This window comes from Condylura cristata, unplaced genomic scaffold, assembly GCF_000260355.1.
Source record: "Condylura cristata isolate star-nosed mole 26May11 unplaced genomic scaffold, ConCri1.0 scaffold00001, whole genome shotgun sequence".
NCBI classification, from domain to species: Eukaryota; Metazoa; Chordata; class Mammalia; order Eulipotyphla; family Talpidae; genus Condylura; species Condylura cristata.
Genome location: NW_004567102.1, coordinates 83136406 through 83151486, shown reverse-complemented (window position 1 = coordinate 83151486; position 15081 = coordinate 83136406). Strand labels below are relative to the sequence as shown.

Here is a 15081-nt window from a genome sequence, read left to right as displayed (position 1 = left end):
AGGCCAGAGGCTCAGGGGAGGTGAGAGGCTTCACCAGAGACAGAGTGGGGAGCAGAACAGGCAGATCGAGGAAGTACACTGCTGAGGGGAGCAGCGGGTGGGTCAGGAGAGGTCTGCCACACCATGTGGTCACCTCCGGGGCAGGCGGGAATCGAACTCATGTGGAAGTGGCTTTAGCTTCTCAGTGCAGTGCTTTAACCCGCTGCGCCACCAGGGAGGGCCGAAATCTTCATTGTATTTTATCCAAAAGAAAGTGTATCAAGCCTACTGATAGCGTAGCATAGCTTCTGAGGTGATGACTTCTGGGTCAGAAGTTAGATTTATCGCTTTGTGACCTCTGTCCAGGTTTTCGATCTTTCTGCATCTTGAGCATTCTCTCTTTCACACTGGGGTTAATGTCACTTTCCTCAGACGGTTGCTACAAAAAGAAAGAGAGGGTGGTGTTTCAGTGGTAATAGTGCCTGATCCTACTAATAACTCAGTATTTCATCGCTGTCTCCATCAGCGGCAACAGAATGGCATCTCCCTCTCAACATTATACTGTGCGGGCGCTCCTGGTCCATGCAGTCCTTGCTGTTAAAACGAGTTGTCCAGATAGACCTTAGTTATATAATGGAAATGTGTCTGTCACTGTGATTCTCGGCCTTTTGTATGTAGACGATGTGCTAGATGCTTTATTGGTGCGAGCCTACCCCTGCTTCTCATCTGTTGGCACCAAGATAATTAATGCCATTTGCAAATTCTCCAGGCTGCACAGAACACCCAGATAGATGACTGCTTCTATATTTTCTTTTGTAGCAAGCACGGCCTCTCCCTCCCCAGACTCTTAGAATCTGGTCCACGAAACAGGAGCTCCTGTTTTCTCCCCAAACCTTTCCATCCGCTTTATGTTTGGCAACTGACACTGTCTTCTTTTGGGTATCATTTAGATTTTCCCATCTCAAAATGATTCCTGTACAAATCCTGCTACAAAATGTGGCATCTGAATACCCCTCCTGTCTCCTGGTGCCAGCTGTATGTTCTAAATCAAAGAGAGAACCCACATTCTAGAAAGCACAAGGAAGCACCAAAAATAAGATCCTGGGGGAGGCAAAGTCGAAAATGTAGCATTTAAAGAGCTCATCTGCTGGAGTGCTTTCGACAGCCAAATTCTGGCCTGCGGGGAGCTCGCCTGTCCTGTCAGGCACAGACAAAAGGCGCAGGTGTGGGAGGGCCAGAAGGGTGTTGCCCATCCCTGGGCATCAGGGAAAGGAGCGAGCTTCCAGCCCAGTGTGAACACTGGACGAGTAGCTGTTTCTTGTTTGCTAATGTCAAAAGCACCGTTCCTGCCTTGAGCCTGAATCACGGGAATCCTGGGCTCCTCGTGCGGTGGGGAGTGCTTCGTAGGCCCACTCCATGAGACGCTCCTAGTCTAACAGAAGCGAAGGGTTTAGCAAACGCCTACCACCACAGCCCAGGAGGTGCCAGTGAGAGCGGGGACCTGGGAACTCTCCTTTCAGCAAAGCCAGGTTTCTTCCCTGTTACATTAGGGTATGTCGCAGAGAAAACAGCAGCAGCTTTCTGGAGGAGGCCCAGTGTTATGACCAGTTCCCCTCCCCTCCCAGCCAGGGAGGCTAGGCAGCGTGACAAACCGCTGACAGCGTGCTCGCTTCTGCTCAAAACATGGTCCCTGTACCGGTGGTGCGGGCATCACCAGGAGCTTGTTAAAAATTTACAGGCTCAGCAGCCTCCCAGAAAGACTGACCCAGAATCTGCATTTTAACGAGATCCCGAGGTGCTGTTTGCCTGGAAGTTTCTGAAGACGGCGCTGGTACCCACGGCCCCCACGGTGCAGAGCCGAATTTTCTTTCTCAACTCCACCACTGATAGACACTTGGGCCAGATCCCTTAACTGTTTTTCAAGCATCAGCTTTATCTTTTTATTTCTCATGCATCCATAAAATGAAAATAGGCCTTCATCTTCCTTAGCAAAGCATCTGTGAGACTGGACGGGATGGATCAGAAAGTTCCTTATGTGGTGAAGGAATTAAAGTTCTTCCATTTTATATGAAAGTCTAAAACACACTTGAGAGGAAGGACGATTTCTTGGTACCCTGGACTGACAGCCTTCCTTTATTTTGCTTCAGAAGATGAGGGAAATAGAAATGAATTCAGCTTCTCTTTCTGAGGGGAGAGAGGCCAGATTTATTTATTCATGCGTACAGAACTGGGGTACAGGCCAGAGGAGCAGGGGTGGTGAGAGGATTCCCCAGAGACAGAGTGGGGAGCAGGACAGGCCGACTGATGAAGTACACTGCTGAGGGGAGCAGAGGGGGGGTCAGGAGAGGTCTGCCGTGCCATGTGGGTCACCTCTGGGGTGCGGATTGAACTTCGTGAATGTGTTTAAGTGTGAATGAAGGGAAATAACTGTGTGTGGAAGGGGGAGAACTTCTGACATCTTTAACATAAAGGGAACATACATCCATGCAAATGCATGAAATGAGATGAAGATCACCCAAACAGGAAGTCCTGATTGTTTTTCACTAAGGCAACACACTTTATATCATGTGATGCTGAGATTCTGAAGTGATTTTCATCTTTACCAATTTAAATACGTGTTGAATTAAAGGTGTGACCTTAATATGATCATTTCACACTGACAGAATGGCAAACTGATATATTGGTCAAAAGATTAGTTTGACTTTCTAGCATAATCTTTAGTAGCACAGCTGGGTAGCTTGATAAACACAGCAATTTATAGAAACCATGCTGTCTATGACCCAGTCCCAGCCAGCCTCATCTACTTCCTGTCTCAATGGATTTGCCTTTTCTGGACGTTTCATATTAAAGAACTGAAGTGCCATGTCACCTTTTATGTCTAGCATATCCAGTTAGCTCAGCGTTTTCAAGGCTCATCCATGTTTTCGTATGTATCAGTGCTTCATCTCTTTTAATTAATGAATGATATTCCATACTTTGCATGGCTACTTTTTTTTCATCCGATCACCTGTCAAGTATTTAGGTTGTTCCCCAACTTTTGTCTATTATGAATAGTATTGCTATGAGCATTCATGTACTTTTAAAATTATCTATCTATCTGTATCTGTATATGTATGTATACATATACATCTATATTATTAATTCTTTCAAATATATAGATAGAAATAAAATTGTTTATGTAATTCTTATGGGTAGCATTTTGACTATCAAACTGTTTTCTGAAATGAGAGATCTGTTTTATATTACTACCTGCAATATATACGGGTTCCATTTTCTCACCATTCTTGTTTACACTTATTATTGTCTGTATTTTTAAATTTTAGTCATCCTGGTGAATTTGCAGTAGTATCTTATTGTGATTCTGAATTGCATTCTTCTAATGACTAATGCTGTTGAGCATCTCTTCATGAGATTATTGACAAAACAAACTTTTGGTCTCTGTACATAAGTTGAGTAAAAAAAAAAAAAAAAGAAATACAAAAAAGTCTAACTGTGTCCAAAAGAAACTTTTTTGGTAGCGAACAAAGAGGTTATGGACCAATAATTTAATTAAGACTGTTGTTACGTTAGCCCAATACCTTTGTTCTGAACTTTCTGAAAGTGTTCTGGGGATACTGTGATGATTTTCTTGGGGGTGTGTGGGAGAAAACTGATTAATGCTTAAAGATTTTTTAATCTTGGGCCCTCCATGGTGGCACAGAGGGGTAAAAGACAGTGCTGTGAACCTATCTGCAGCCACTGTAGCATGAGTTCAATCCCTAGCTGGGGAGGTGATTCACATGGTTCCTCACTCTGTCTCTGGTGAATCCACTCACCTCCCTGCACCTCTGTCCTTGTGTGCATACATAAATAAATCTTAAAAAAATCTAATACTAGAAGTATAAAGTAAGTTTAGTCTACTTAACTTGGATAATTCTAGGTTACTGTTGTGGTCTTTCTCTCCATGTTCGAGTGGTTCCTCTTTCGGTTCTTCCCAATACCCTATTTTCTGATTCTCTGTCAAACTTGTTTTTGTGACAGGAAGTGGGATTTGTAGAAACTAAGTAGTATTTGTTCACAAAAGAAATCTCATTGTGCATTTTCCCCAAGTTTATTTTCAGGGGACTGAAATTCTTTAGTGAGAAATGAAAGCAACATCTAGATATGAGTTTGTTTTGAGTAACTTCCTATGTCTATGACTGAAAATCCAGGCAATGTATTGGCTCCCATAAACAGAAAGGATGCCAGTGGTATCAAAACCCTCCTCCAGTTACATCCCATAGATTGACTCCATTTTTACGACTATTGGAATCCTCCAGGTCACATCATTCTGCCATAGTTAGGAAAAAAGAAGTTGCTTCCCTTGTGCCTCATAGCAAGGTCTTGGAACTAAATTGCCCTGGACCCATTGGTCTGATCCAAGACACAGGTTTATCCATTAATTAGTGACTGTGGGCCCCATAGTGGGTATGCGACTGATTCAGCCAAGCATGTGTGATCCCTTCTGGATGCTGGATGAAATCATGTCACTGGAAGCTTTTGGGTTAGGTCTGCAAGGCGTGATTTAGAAGAGGACTCGAGGTGTGTGGCAGCCAGAGAGAGGATCATTATTGGCTTAAGGCCACGGGCCAGAGACAGGTTCCTTCTTTCAAAGGGCAGTTGTAGGAAGAACATCTGGGGGAATGGTTCTGAAGCTTTAGGGTGTGCATGAGTTTGATGGGGTTGCACTGTTGTGTTTTAGAAACAAAGGACTTGTTTGGTTTTAGAAGTTCACAGACTGGAGAGAAATTTTGCCTCAAGATGACTCATTCCCTGAATCTCATGAACACCTGACTTATATGATAAGAGTTTGAACTTAAAGAGTTGATGTTGGAATGGGCTAACAACTTTGGAGATGCCAGGATGGGGCAAATGTATTTTTTTATGTAAAAGGATGTGAATTTGGGGGAACTGTTATAAGTTCTGTTGTGTCCCTCAAAAACTCCTGTGATAAAGTCTTAACCCTCATCACTTCAGACTGTGGCCTTAATAGGAAATGGACTTGCAGGTTGGTTGGTAGGGTGAGCTCCAAGTCCAGTGACTGGTTTGCTTATCAGAGGGAAATTTGGTCACACAGGGATAACACCCTGTGAAGAGTAGAGTTGTGCTGTCACAAGCCAAGGAACAGGCAGAAACTGGAAGCTACTCCTGAAACACAGCCTCCCCTTCTGCCTCTGAAGTAAACATGACCCTGTTATAGTAAAGTACCACCAGCTGGGTGGCTGGAACAACAAACATGTCTTGTTTCACACTTCTGGATGCTAGAATCTGAGACCAAGGTGTTGGCCTTGTTATAGAGCCACAGTGTCTACTGTTCTAACTTTTATTTTTTTTTAAGACTTATTTACTTATGCATACAAGAACTGGGGTGTAGGCTGAAGGTGCAAGGGTGAGAGGATTCACCGGAGACTGAGTGTGGAGCAAAACAGGCAGATTTATTGAAATCCACTGCTGAGGGGAGCAGCAAGTGAGACAGGAGAGGTCTGCTGCGCCGTGTGGGTCACCTCCCTGGCCTGGGATTGAACTCATACTATAGTGGCTGGCAGTAGCTTGATAGTGCTGAGACATTTTAATCTCTGCACCACCAGTGTTCTCTCCTTGATTTTAATTGAGTCTGTTATTGCTCTTTTTATTTTTATAGAAGAAACCAAAGTACCTGAAGATGATGAAATGGAAAAGCTCTACAAATCATTAGAACAAGCTAGTCTATCTCCTCTTGGTGACCGACGACCTTCAACCAAAAAGGAGTTGAGAAAATCCTTCGTTAAGCGGTGCAAAAATCCATCCATAAATGAGAAACTCCACAAAATCCGGACTTTGAATAGCACTTTGAAGGTAAAACATTTCAGATGGGGCATGAAGTCTGTGGGAGTGAGAAGAGGATTTGATTCTGCAAAAAGATTCATGCTGACCACAGCACACAAGTGTGGGTAGAGGAGGGAGCAGAAAATGCAAGTATAATCTCTGCAGGTTGAGGTGACTCTGGACAGCGTAAACCATGGGACATTCCCAGAGTAGCACCCAACAGTTTTTTACAAGAGACCATGGTTTTTACATTCATTTGGTAGAAAATGTCAAATGTTAAGCTCCCAGGAGGCAAGGACCACTTGTAATTTTTCCTTTTCCTCAGTACTGATGGGCACAGTTATATTTGTGAGATCTTGGATTTTACCCCATTGATTACAGGGTTATTCTTCTGTACTACTTTCAGAAGAACATTTTTAGCTTCACCTATAGCAACAACTAAGTGACTCTCGGCAGTAGGTTCTAGAGCCAAGAAACACCAGGAAAGCTGGGAGATACACACTTGAAGATAATAGACCAGCAGATGTTTTCACAATGGGAAGGAGAGACAGTGTACAGGATGTACCGAAGTAATTTTCGGGGCCTTCTGTAACAACAACAAAAAAAATGGTCCTTTCTGTCAAAAGCATTCTACTTTGACATTGAGATGATGGCATAAATGGGGGGAGATAGGACTCTTTTGTAAAAGTCCTGACTTTGCAGGAGATTTATTCTGAACAGCCTTCATAGATCCTGCAATTTAACTCTGTTTTGTGAGTATCTTTTTGGATTAAGAATGTGTGTCTTTTGACAAGAAGAAACATCAGACAAGGTTACAGATATAGCTGAGATCTTCCGTCAAATGGCCCAGGTAGTCAACAGAAGTGTATGTCTTCAAAAAGACTGCAAAAAATGAGGCTGAAAAATGAAAGGCAGGGGTGAAGTGAAATTGTACAAAGGAAAAATTCTAGTGCAGAGAAACTCCCCAATAGTCAGTAATGAAGAAAATCACTGGCACTTATTTCAAAGGTAAATATATTAAATTCCACAGTTTATACAGAGTTGATGTTGGTCCTGCACTGTAATATCTCATACATTTATTGTTTTGTTTATGATAATTGAGAGTGAGCACATTTTTTTCATTGCAAAAGTATTTCCTGATTCTTACAATGTACCAGGCACTATTCTCGGCCACAGGGTCATTGAATGGACCCCAGTGGACAATGGAAACAAGTGGAAAATAGAATACAATGGAGTAAGCATTGGAATTGCTTCCGTAGTCACTGTCTATGCAGTCACTGTCTTGGAGAAGCAGACACACGAGCAGGAGATGAAGGTCAAGAGGAGACAGGAATTCATGATGGAGGAACTGGCGTAGGGAAACTCTTATCAGTGGTGACATGATGCATCATGTTGGAAGAAGCAGCTGAGAAGAGCATGGGCAGCTGAGGCTCTTTCTAGATGGAGAAAGACCAGGATCTCTGCTTCCATAGGGCAGCAACCTCAGGATTAGGGGTTTCACTGGACCATGCATGTCCTAGCCACAGGGAACCTGGTTTTGCAAATTACGAAGGGATTTTTTGGCCCGCAGGTGATGCCTGAACCTCCTTTGGCCCATGGGATGATTGGAATCTGTGGCTTTTTCTGTGATCTCTGCAGGCTAGTTGTCTATGGAAAGTTCACAAAGCACCTGCAGAGTCGTGACTCCACACGCTGCTTTTTTCAGTGTCTGTGGGCTGGGAATCTGGACATCCTCAGGTGTCCCTGGCAGCTCCATCACAGGGCTGCAGCCCTGGCTGAGCTTCCCGCTCTCATTGGGCTCTTGGCGGCATTTGGTTCCTCGCCAGTATTTGGTTGGAGGGGCTGTTGTCTGTTGTCTTCTGCGGGAAGCTGTTCCCAGCTTCTCTTCCTAGGGCAGCACCCATGTGGAAACTGACTTTTCTCATACAGGGAGAATGAGAAGAGGGTCCTAGCTATCTGAGTGGTGGCATCACAGTGAGTCTTGTTGAATCGCATTGTGATTCCAGTGGAAGCAGGTCTCTGGTTCAGCCACTGTTTACAGAGGGGCATGACACCCAGATCCAGGGGAGCAGGGAGAAGTACCCTCTCTCCTGGGAATTCCTTTTGGCAGATCTCCAAAGCTTCCCAAATGGGAAGAAGAATTTGAGGTCCATGGACTATAACCCATGTGATGTGGGCCTTCCTCATCGGAAGGGAGGAAGTCAGGAGGGTGTGGAACTGGGCCTAATTGGGATCATTAAGTATATCAGCCGATTCATTGGAGGAAACTTGGTCTGTGTATGTTTGCTCACGTCAAAGGCTATGAGAATTATTTTATCTGTTGAATGGCTTTAACTTAATTCTGTTTGAAACTCAAAAAACAGTCAGGACAGCGGTTGCCTTTGGTGGGGAGGATGTGGCTGGACAGAAACACAGCTTTTGGGGTGCTAGGAGAGGGTCATTTTTGACCTCAATGGGGACGGCACAGATGTGTTAATTTTCTGAAACTTCATCAGACACAAACTTTACTATTTGTGGCATTTTCCTCTGGATGTGACACTGTAATGTACATACTCGATTTATTGAAAAAAAAAAAACACTTTAAAGTGAGAGGGTGGATAAATAGAGACAACAGTTTAATGCAGAAACAAGGAACTGCTCTAACTATTATGTTGTTATTTGTGATACACATTGTACAAGTAAGGAAAAATCCCTCTGCTCGGGTTGTCTTAGAACAAATGCTTTATGGAAATACTAGGAAGTGGAGTGATTTATGAAGTTGAGTGCACTAAACGTGGATTGTTGGGGATTTTGGGTGGCTCAACATCTACTGGCCTTTGGCTAAGCTTATCCTGATTTTAAAATTGATGAGTAATGGGTCTCACTGAAACTTTCCAGCTTACGCTGGCTCATGACAGGGGGTTCTCCTTGTCCACTAACTGCTCAATGGGATACATTCCCCAGGCTTAGTCTTGAGTCATACCGTGCTCTGAGCATTTGGAGTGGTAAGTGAAAGCACAGCTTCTCTCCTTGATAGTGTATTTTGGAACCCACCAGGAAATCAGGAGGATGGGGTCAAGGCCATTTCCAAAGCCTTAGGAGCCTTCTGCACTGCAGGGAGCAGCTGAGCCCAGTGGCCTGAAGCTACTGACCCATGGGGGCCCCTCCTTCAGGAAGGAGCTCAGGGGCTTGTTGTTTCATTAGTTTCTTCCCAACTGTTTTCATCCAGTTGTTGTGGTTTAATCCAAGAAAGATCTAACAGACTTGAGCTTAAATATAAGAAATTTGAAATGTTTCAAGCTAAAACCATCACCCAACATTAAAGGACCCTCCTTGAAAACCTTTTTTTCAGGTTCAGAAGTGATTATTTTCACCTTTAAAAAAATCACTTTTCCAAATTATATCCACCTGAAAAGATCTTATGAGTTTTCCCAGTAAATTATTAACTCTCCCTCTGAAGCAGATGTACCAATGTATAAGGAGAAAGTACAACTCCTTAGTGAGCTCATGTGAATAGCTTAGTGACATCCTGTGGTGATGTTAGTGGAGGAGGCTTGCTATTTCCTAACAAGGAAAGATGATTTGTGAAACCTCCATGTCGCAGTCAGAGAAGAGAGAGCAGGCTCTCCCAGCCTGGCCAGCCACTCTCCAGTCACCCACTCATCTCCTGCCTCTGTTTCTGGCTTCTGGTCAACCTGCTTTTTACCCCTCTTCAGTTATAAAAGAGCATGACCACTGTGCACCCAGGGGCCCCCAAATTGGCACATTTTAAAGGGATGCAGCCATCCGTGCTCACAAAGACAAAGCAGACTCAGTGTGAGAGACCTTTAATGGAATTAGTGTGCACAGAGAGGCCATTCCTGATAAAGTTGCTCGATAAAGCTATTATTTTAGATGCTGTTCAAAAGGAAATTGCATAACTGATTATTGGATTGAACAACACTGAGGGCCTTAACAAGAGCAGTTGAGGTGGACAGCAGGGGACCCTGAGGGATAAGGCCTACACAGAGTGGGCACAGGGTCGTAGGGGGAAGGAGAGGCAAGAGCTGGAACAGCAAAGTGGGGTCAAGAGAAGACTTTGGCAGTGGGAGAAATAGGGTGTGCACAGAGCCAGTGAAGATGAGCAGGTGGAGATGGAGTTGGGAAGGAGGATTGCTGGATCGAAATCTCTAGTAGAAAAGAGAAAGTGGTGGTCACCCATGGAAAGAACTCAGCTATTTGAATCCCAGGGGTGATGATGTCACATGTTCGTGCTGATGCCAGCAGTGGGCAGTAGGAACTTGGGAGAAGTGTTCTTCTCATTGTTTCCATTTCTGCAGAAAAACAGAAAGCCCTGCTGTGAGTGAGGATGGGGAGGAATCTTGAGAAAAGATGAGGCATTTGAGATAAGTCATTTGAGGAAAAATGGATGTAAAATAGGATGACAAAGAGGAGCAGAATCCACTACTGCAGTGGGCATAACTGCAGAAGCGGGCACAGAGCTCAACTTAGCCACACACATGCCATGCTAGGGGTGTGGCAGAGAGTTGCTTCAGTAGCCAACATGTTCTGAGTCTCCCCAGCCGTCGGTACTGTGCCAGGTGCCAGCCCAATGGAGTTATTTCAGAATGTGGGTCCCTGAGTTCATGGGAGACAGGTGATATAATATGAAGAGATGGTTTACTCTATTAGCATCCTTGGAAAACTGTGCTGATGGGATGTCAGTAGTCTTTTCTTGAACAAGACGGTCACATAGATGCTCATTCTGATAAATACGTGTGATTTTTTGGATATTGCGATAGTTTAATGCAATATAAAAAGGGAAAATTTGTATCTTATGTCTCAGGTGAGGTACTGTGTCCCAGTTTACTTAGTGAAGTGCGATGGTCAGTGGAGTGATCGCACAGCTGAGTTTTAGGAACATCAGTGCTCATACAGGGCTGGTGGCTGCTGTGCACTTGGGGTCCACAAAGGAAGGAAGAGTGACTGGGAAGACCTTGGCTCTAGGTCTGCTTCTTCCACTCCCACTGAGGGGAACTTGTCTTGTTTTTGTTTGTTTGTAGAAGAAGAACTGGTGTGCAGGCTAGAGGAGTGATGAGAAGACTCACCAGAGACAGTGGGGAGCGGAACAGGGGGATCTACTGAAATGCACTGCTACTGAGGGAGCAGCGGGGAGACAGGAGAGGTCTGCTGCGCCATGTGGGTCAGCTCCCGGGCCGGGGATCGAACTCAGGCTGCAGTGGTGATAGCACCAAGACTTAACGCCTAGGCCACCAGGGAGCCCCTGGAACTTGGAGGTTGTTTTGTCTGTATAGTAAAGATGCCTAGCTATACCTCCTAGGGCTGGTGTGGGGATTAGAATATGAATGTTTCAAAGCATTTTTATGAATTTCTGCTCCCAATATATGTGTTCATTTGTAAAAGGGCAGAAGCTCATTTATTAAAGCTAAGCAATGACATGGACTCTCCTTGCTGTTTTTTTTTTTTTCTTTTTTTACTTGAACAGTGTAAAGAACATGACTTGGCCATGATTAACCAGCTGCTGGATGACCCAAAGCTGACCGCTAGAAAATACCGGGAGTGGAAGGTCATGAACACCCTGCTGATCCAGGACATCTACCAGCAGCACCGGGTGCCCGAATCTGCCCTGGAAGGCACCCCCCAGTGACTTGACACCCCTCCTCTGCCTCTCTGGAAAACTCTGTTTCAGGAGGAGCCAGGACTCTGTCCCCTGATAGCTCACCCCAAGCAATTACTCAAACTGTTGCCAGAGCTTATATCTTTCCCTTAAAAAGGAAAGCTGAAAATCCACCCTCCTCAGGCATCAGCTCTCCTGTAAAGATGTGGTTTAGTGGAGCCCAGCACCCCCCGAAGCAGCTGGACCCCGTTGTGGCTGCACAGCTTCCACTGAGGAATCCAGTGGAAGAGTTTCTGTCACTGCTGGGAGCTCATGGTATTCTGGGGTTCAGCCGTGGTGTGAGCAATGAGTTCTCTGTTTTCTGTCTCAAGAGAATCGCAGCAATCTGGACAAAAGATCCCTTCTTACTCACGATAATTATTCATGGAGTGATTCTGTCTCCCCAAAGAAGGATGTACATATTCCACCTGGTTGGGGAAATGGCCCCTCGGAATCACGCCGAGTGGGGGGACAGTTTCCAAGTAGCCCCCAGAACAAGACCAGCATAGGGCGCAGCCCACATCCCCAGTCTGTGGTCCAGAACGTGGTGCCTTTTCCACGAGTCGAGAAACGTTGACGAGCCGCCTGTGGGGTTAGACACTTCTATACTCCCGGCGCCCACAGGACAGCTGGATGGTACATACTTTACCCAGGTGACGGCGCTGCATCTGGGTCCTGTTTCCTTTCCGCAGAACGGAAATCGAGAGCTCATGACCCTGGGAGAATCTCGACCCCCCACAGAGCAGTTCTTAACCGCCCGCCCCCCATGGAGAGTCCACCAGGAGAGTGGGGGGTATGCCTGTGTAGGGTTGGGGATCTCCTACAATTATCTCCAGTGTCCCCAGGAGTGACTTGGACAAGGTGATCCTGGCGCCCAAATTGTTTTAATATCTTTAATCAATCAAACAAACAAAAAACTTAACAATCCAACAAAAACAACAGAAGACTTAAACCTGATTGCTTTATTTTTGTATGTTTGAGTGTTACTTTGTGTGTTGTGTGAATAGCCACATATAATATGTTTGTTATTTAAGTATATTTATAGAAGTTCAAATTACTATGTTTTAAAAGATGATGTACATTTAGAATATGTTTTGCTCAGTCTATATTCTCCAAGTGTATACTTTTTGCCTGAGAAAAATAGCAGTGCTTTTGATTCCTTGGGTATCTTGTTGCACTATGATGTATGAGGAATGCTCAGGAAATCTTGTGGGGTCAGTGTGGGAGCATGCATAAATAATCCCTCCTTTCCTGTCCTGTCTCACTGCTTCCCTCCCTCCCTTTTCCCCTCATAGAGTTTAGATTTCTGTATAGATTCTAAGTCACTCTCTACACCAGAGACGTTATTTTGGTTGATCCTTTCTAATAGATATGCTTTCAGCTTTATGGCACTTAGACCCACAAACCCTAAACCAAATGAGAGACAATTAATGTAGGCATTTGTCTAAAGACTAACAGGAGACATAGAAATGTGGGGGTCTCTGGTGAAAGAGGACTCTATTAGGAAAACATGATCGAAAGTCGTCACTGACATCACAATGAATATTTCTCACTGTAAGAATAACCACAGCTCACCAACCCTGCCTCTGGCCTGACCCCTAGCACATTATCAGCATGACTTGGGTTACTTCAAGACTCAAAATGTGGCTTGACATTCAAATGGAAATAACCCTGAGTTTTATCTGCAAGCTGAATGGAAACAGTTGTTGTTGTTCGCTCAAGTTATACTAAGAAATTTCAGAACTTTGTCAGTAACAATCTTTGCTTTAAGAAACAACAACAGGATCCCAGTTGTTGTCCTAGGAGTTCCTGTGAGATAAGAGGTTGGTCAATTAGGCCCAACAGGCGTGGAACTGGGTCAGCTGAGGCATGCTGCCTCACAGGTGCCGGCTGGTCCGCTGGTCTCAGGAGAGAATCAGTGTTCAAGCTGGTTGGAGGGGCCAGAGTGTTGATTTCTATGCTAAGGACATTATTGATTCTGTGTGTAGTTAGCGAGTCAAACGTTGATTATGATTCACAAAGAAAACCAGGTTTTGAGGGAAGAGGAAACACCAGTGGAACAGTGTTCCTTCCTTTGGTTGCTTTCATTTGCAACACCAACCCATACATTTCAGAAAAGGTTTTCTTGAATGGAAGTGCACCAAAAGCTTTTTAACAGGCCTTGAAAATAGGCTCAAGGCTTTGTTTTGTTTGTCTTTGACCCACATCAACTGACCTGTTAGTGGGAAGCCCTCAGTACCCCTCCGGCAGACAGGCCGGTGGGCCCCTGTGATGACCTGACCTGGACTTTCAGTTATTTTAAGTTAAGCTGGATGTGGTTAAGGCAGTTACTTTGCAGAACTGCCCAAATGACGTCACGATGAGTGGCACACTTTTATCCCTTGCTCTTCTAGCCCTCTCCCTTAGCCTTCTCCCCTCTGTACACACCTTCACTCAGTGTTGTGTTTGTTAGGAAGTGTGTGTTGGGGACTGCTGAAAATACAGCCACCTAGAGGAGACGGGGTGTGTGTGTAAAGAGTGGGTGCACTTCCCACAACAAGAGGTAGCACTGGCCCCTCTTTGACTGAAGCCATTTTTTCTGTTCCAAAGGATATTGGATTATTTCCACTTTATTCTTGGGGAGTGCCTGCCCATGAAGTGGATTTTGGGTAGTTTCACCTGGCCCCAGGTGAGGCGCCTCTACTCCGCCCTGTAGCCAAAGGATCCAAGGGCTTTGGAATAACACAGACAATATTAGTTCAGGAAGGAAGAGGAAGATTTGAGTACAAGGAGCCCCAAATCTGTGGTACCACCTCTGGATTAGGATTCTGGTGGGACTCCTCTTTGGGGCTGCGAGGAGGGGGCTCCAGCCTGGAGCCCCGAATTGGTGCCTGATATGAGACCCTTACTGGTGAGAACCTTGTAGCACAGACTGAGCAGATAGTTCTGTGCTGCAGGACAGCTGTGGCTTTTAATAATTCTAGTTCTGCCACAAACTCAGCACATATGAGGAAAGAATCACCCAGCACACTGTCAAATACCCCAAGAACCCTAAGGAAGAGACTGTTTGGAATCAGAAACCCATGCCTTATATTTACAGAGCACTTTTTCATTTGTAGAGTGACATGTTGGGCTCCCTCAGCGCCTCAGTGGGCTTTGCAGGATGATTGTCGGTGAGCAGTGCCTCTTCAGACCTAGGGAGGACACAAGCTCCGAGAACTGAGGCGACCGAGGGGAGTTGCCTCAGTGCTGGGGTGGGACTTGGATTCGAACCTGGCTCCTCTGCTCCTCAGGACTCCCAGGCACTCCCTCACCTTGACCTTGCTGGGTCAGTGCAGTCACTGCTGGAAGTCAGCACTGTGATGGGCAGGATGCCCTCCCCTGGAGTGGAAGGGGCTTTGCTAAGGCATCATCAATTCCTGAGGGGGCTCTTTTCCTTGAACACAGTGACTTCAAGTCCCCAAAGGTCAGTATCCTTCCTGCTGCCGGGCTGTCTGCTCACAGTGACATGACCGTCTTCCTTCTCTCTGTGAATGATACTGCATTTAGACCCGTGAGCTTCTTGGTTGTGAGATACAGGAAGAGATGGAATGCCTTTGTTTTGTTTTCTGATTTTTTTTCCCTTTCAAGCATGGCAGGAGATGGTAGAGTCCAGCTTAGTGATA

The 15081-nt window shown here is 45.1% G+C and overlaps 1 protein-coding gene across 1 annotated transcript in view; it reads left to right on the top strand.

Moving 5' to 3' along the window:
* IPCEF1 (interaction protein for cytohesin exchange factors 1) overlaps positions 1 to 11482 on the top strand; it is a 73321-nt gene extending 61839 nt beyond the window's left edge. The window contains exons 9-10 of the mRNA XM_012735128.1: positions 5639 to 5832; positions 11267 to 11482. Coding sequence (XP_012590582.1) covers positions 5639 to 5832; positions 11267 to 11428 — 356 coding nt within the window. The 3' untranslated portion in view covers positions 11429 to 11482. The remainder of the gene's footprint in view (positions 1 to 5638; positions 5833 to 11266) is intronic.
* The last annotated feature ends 3599 nt before the right edge of the window (positions 11483 to 15081 follow it).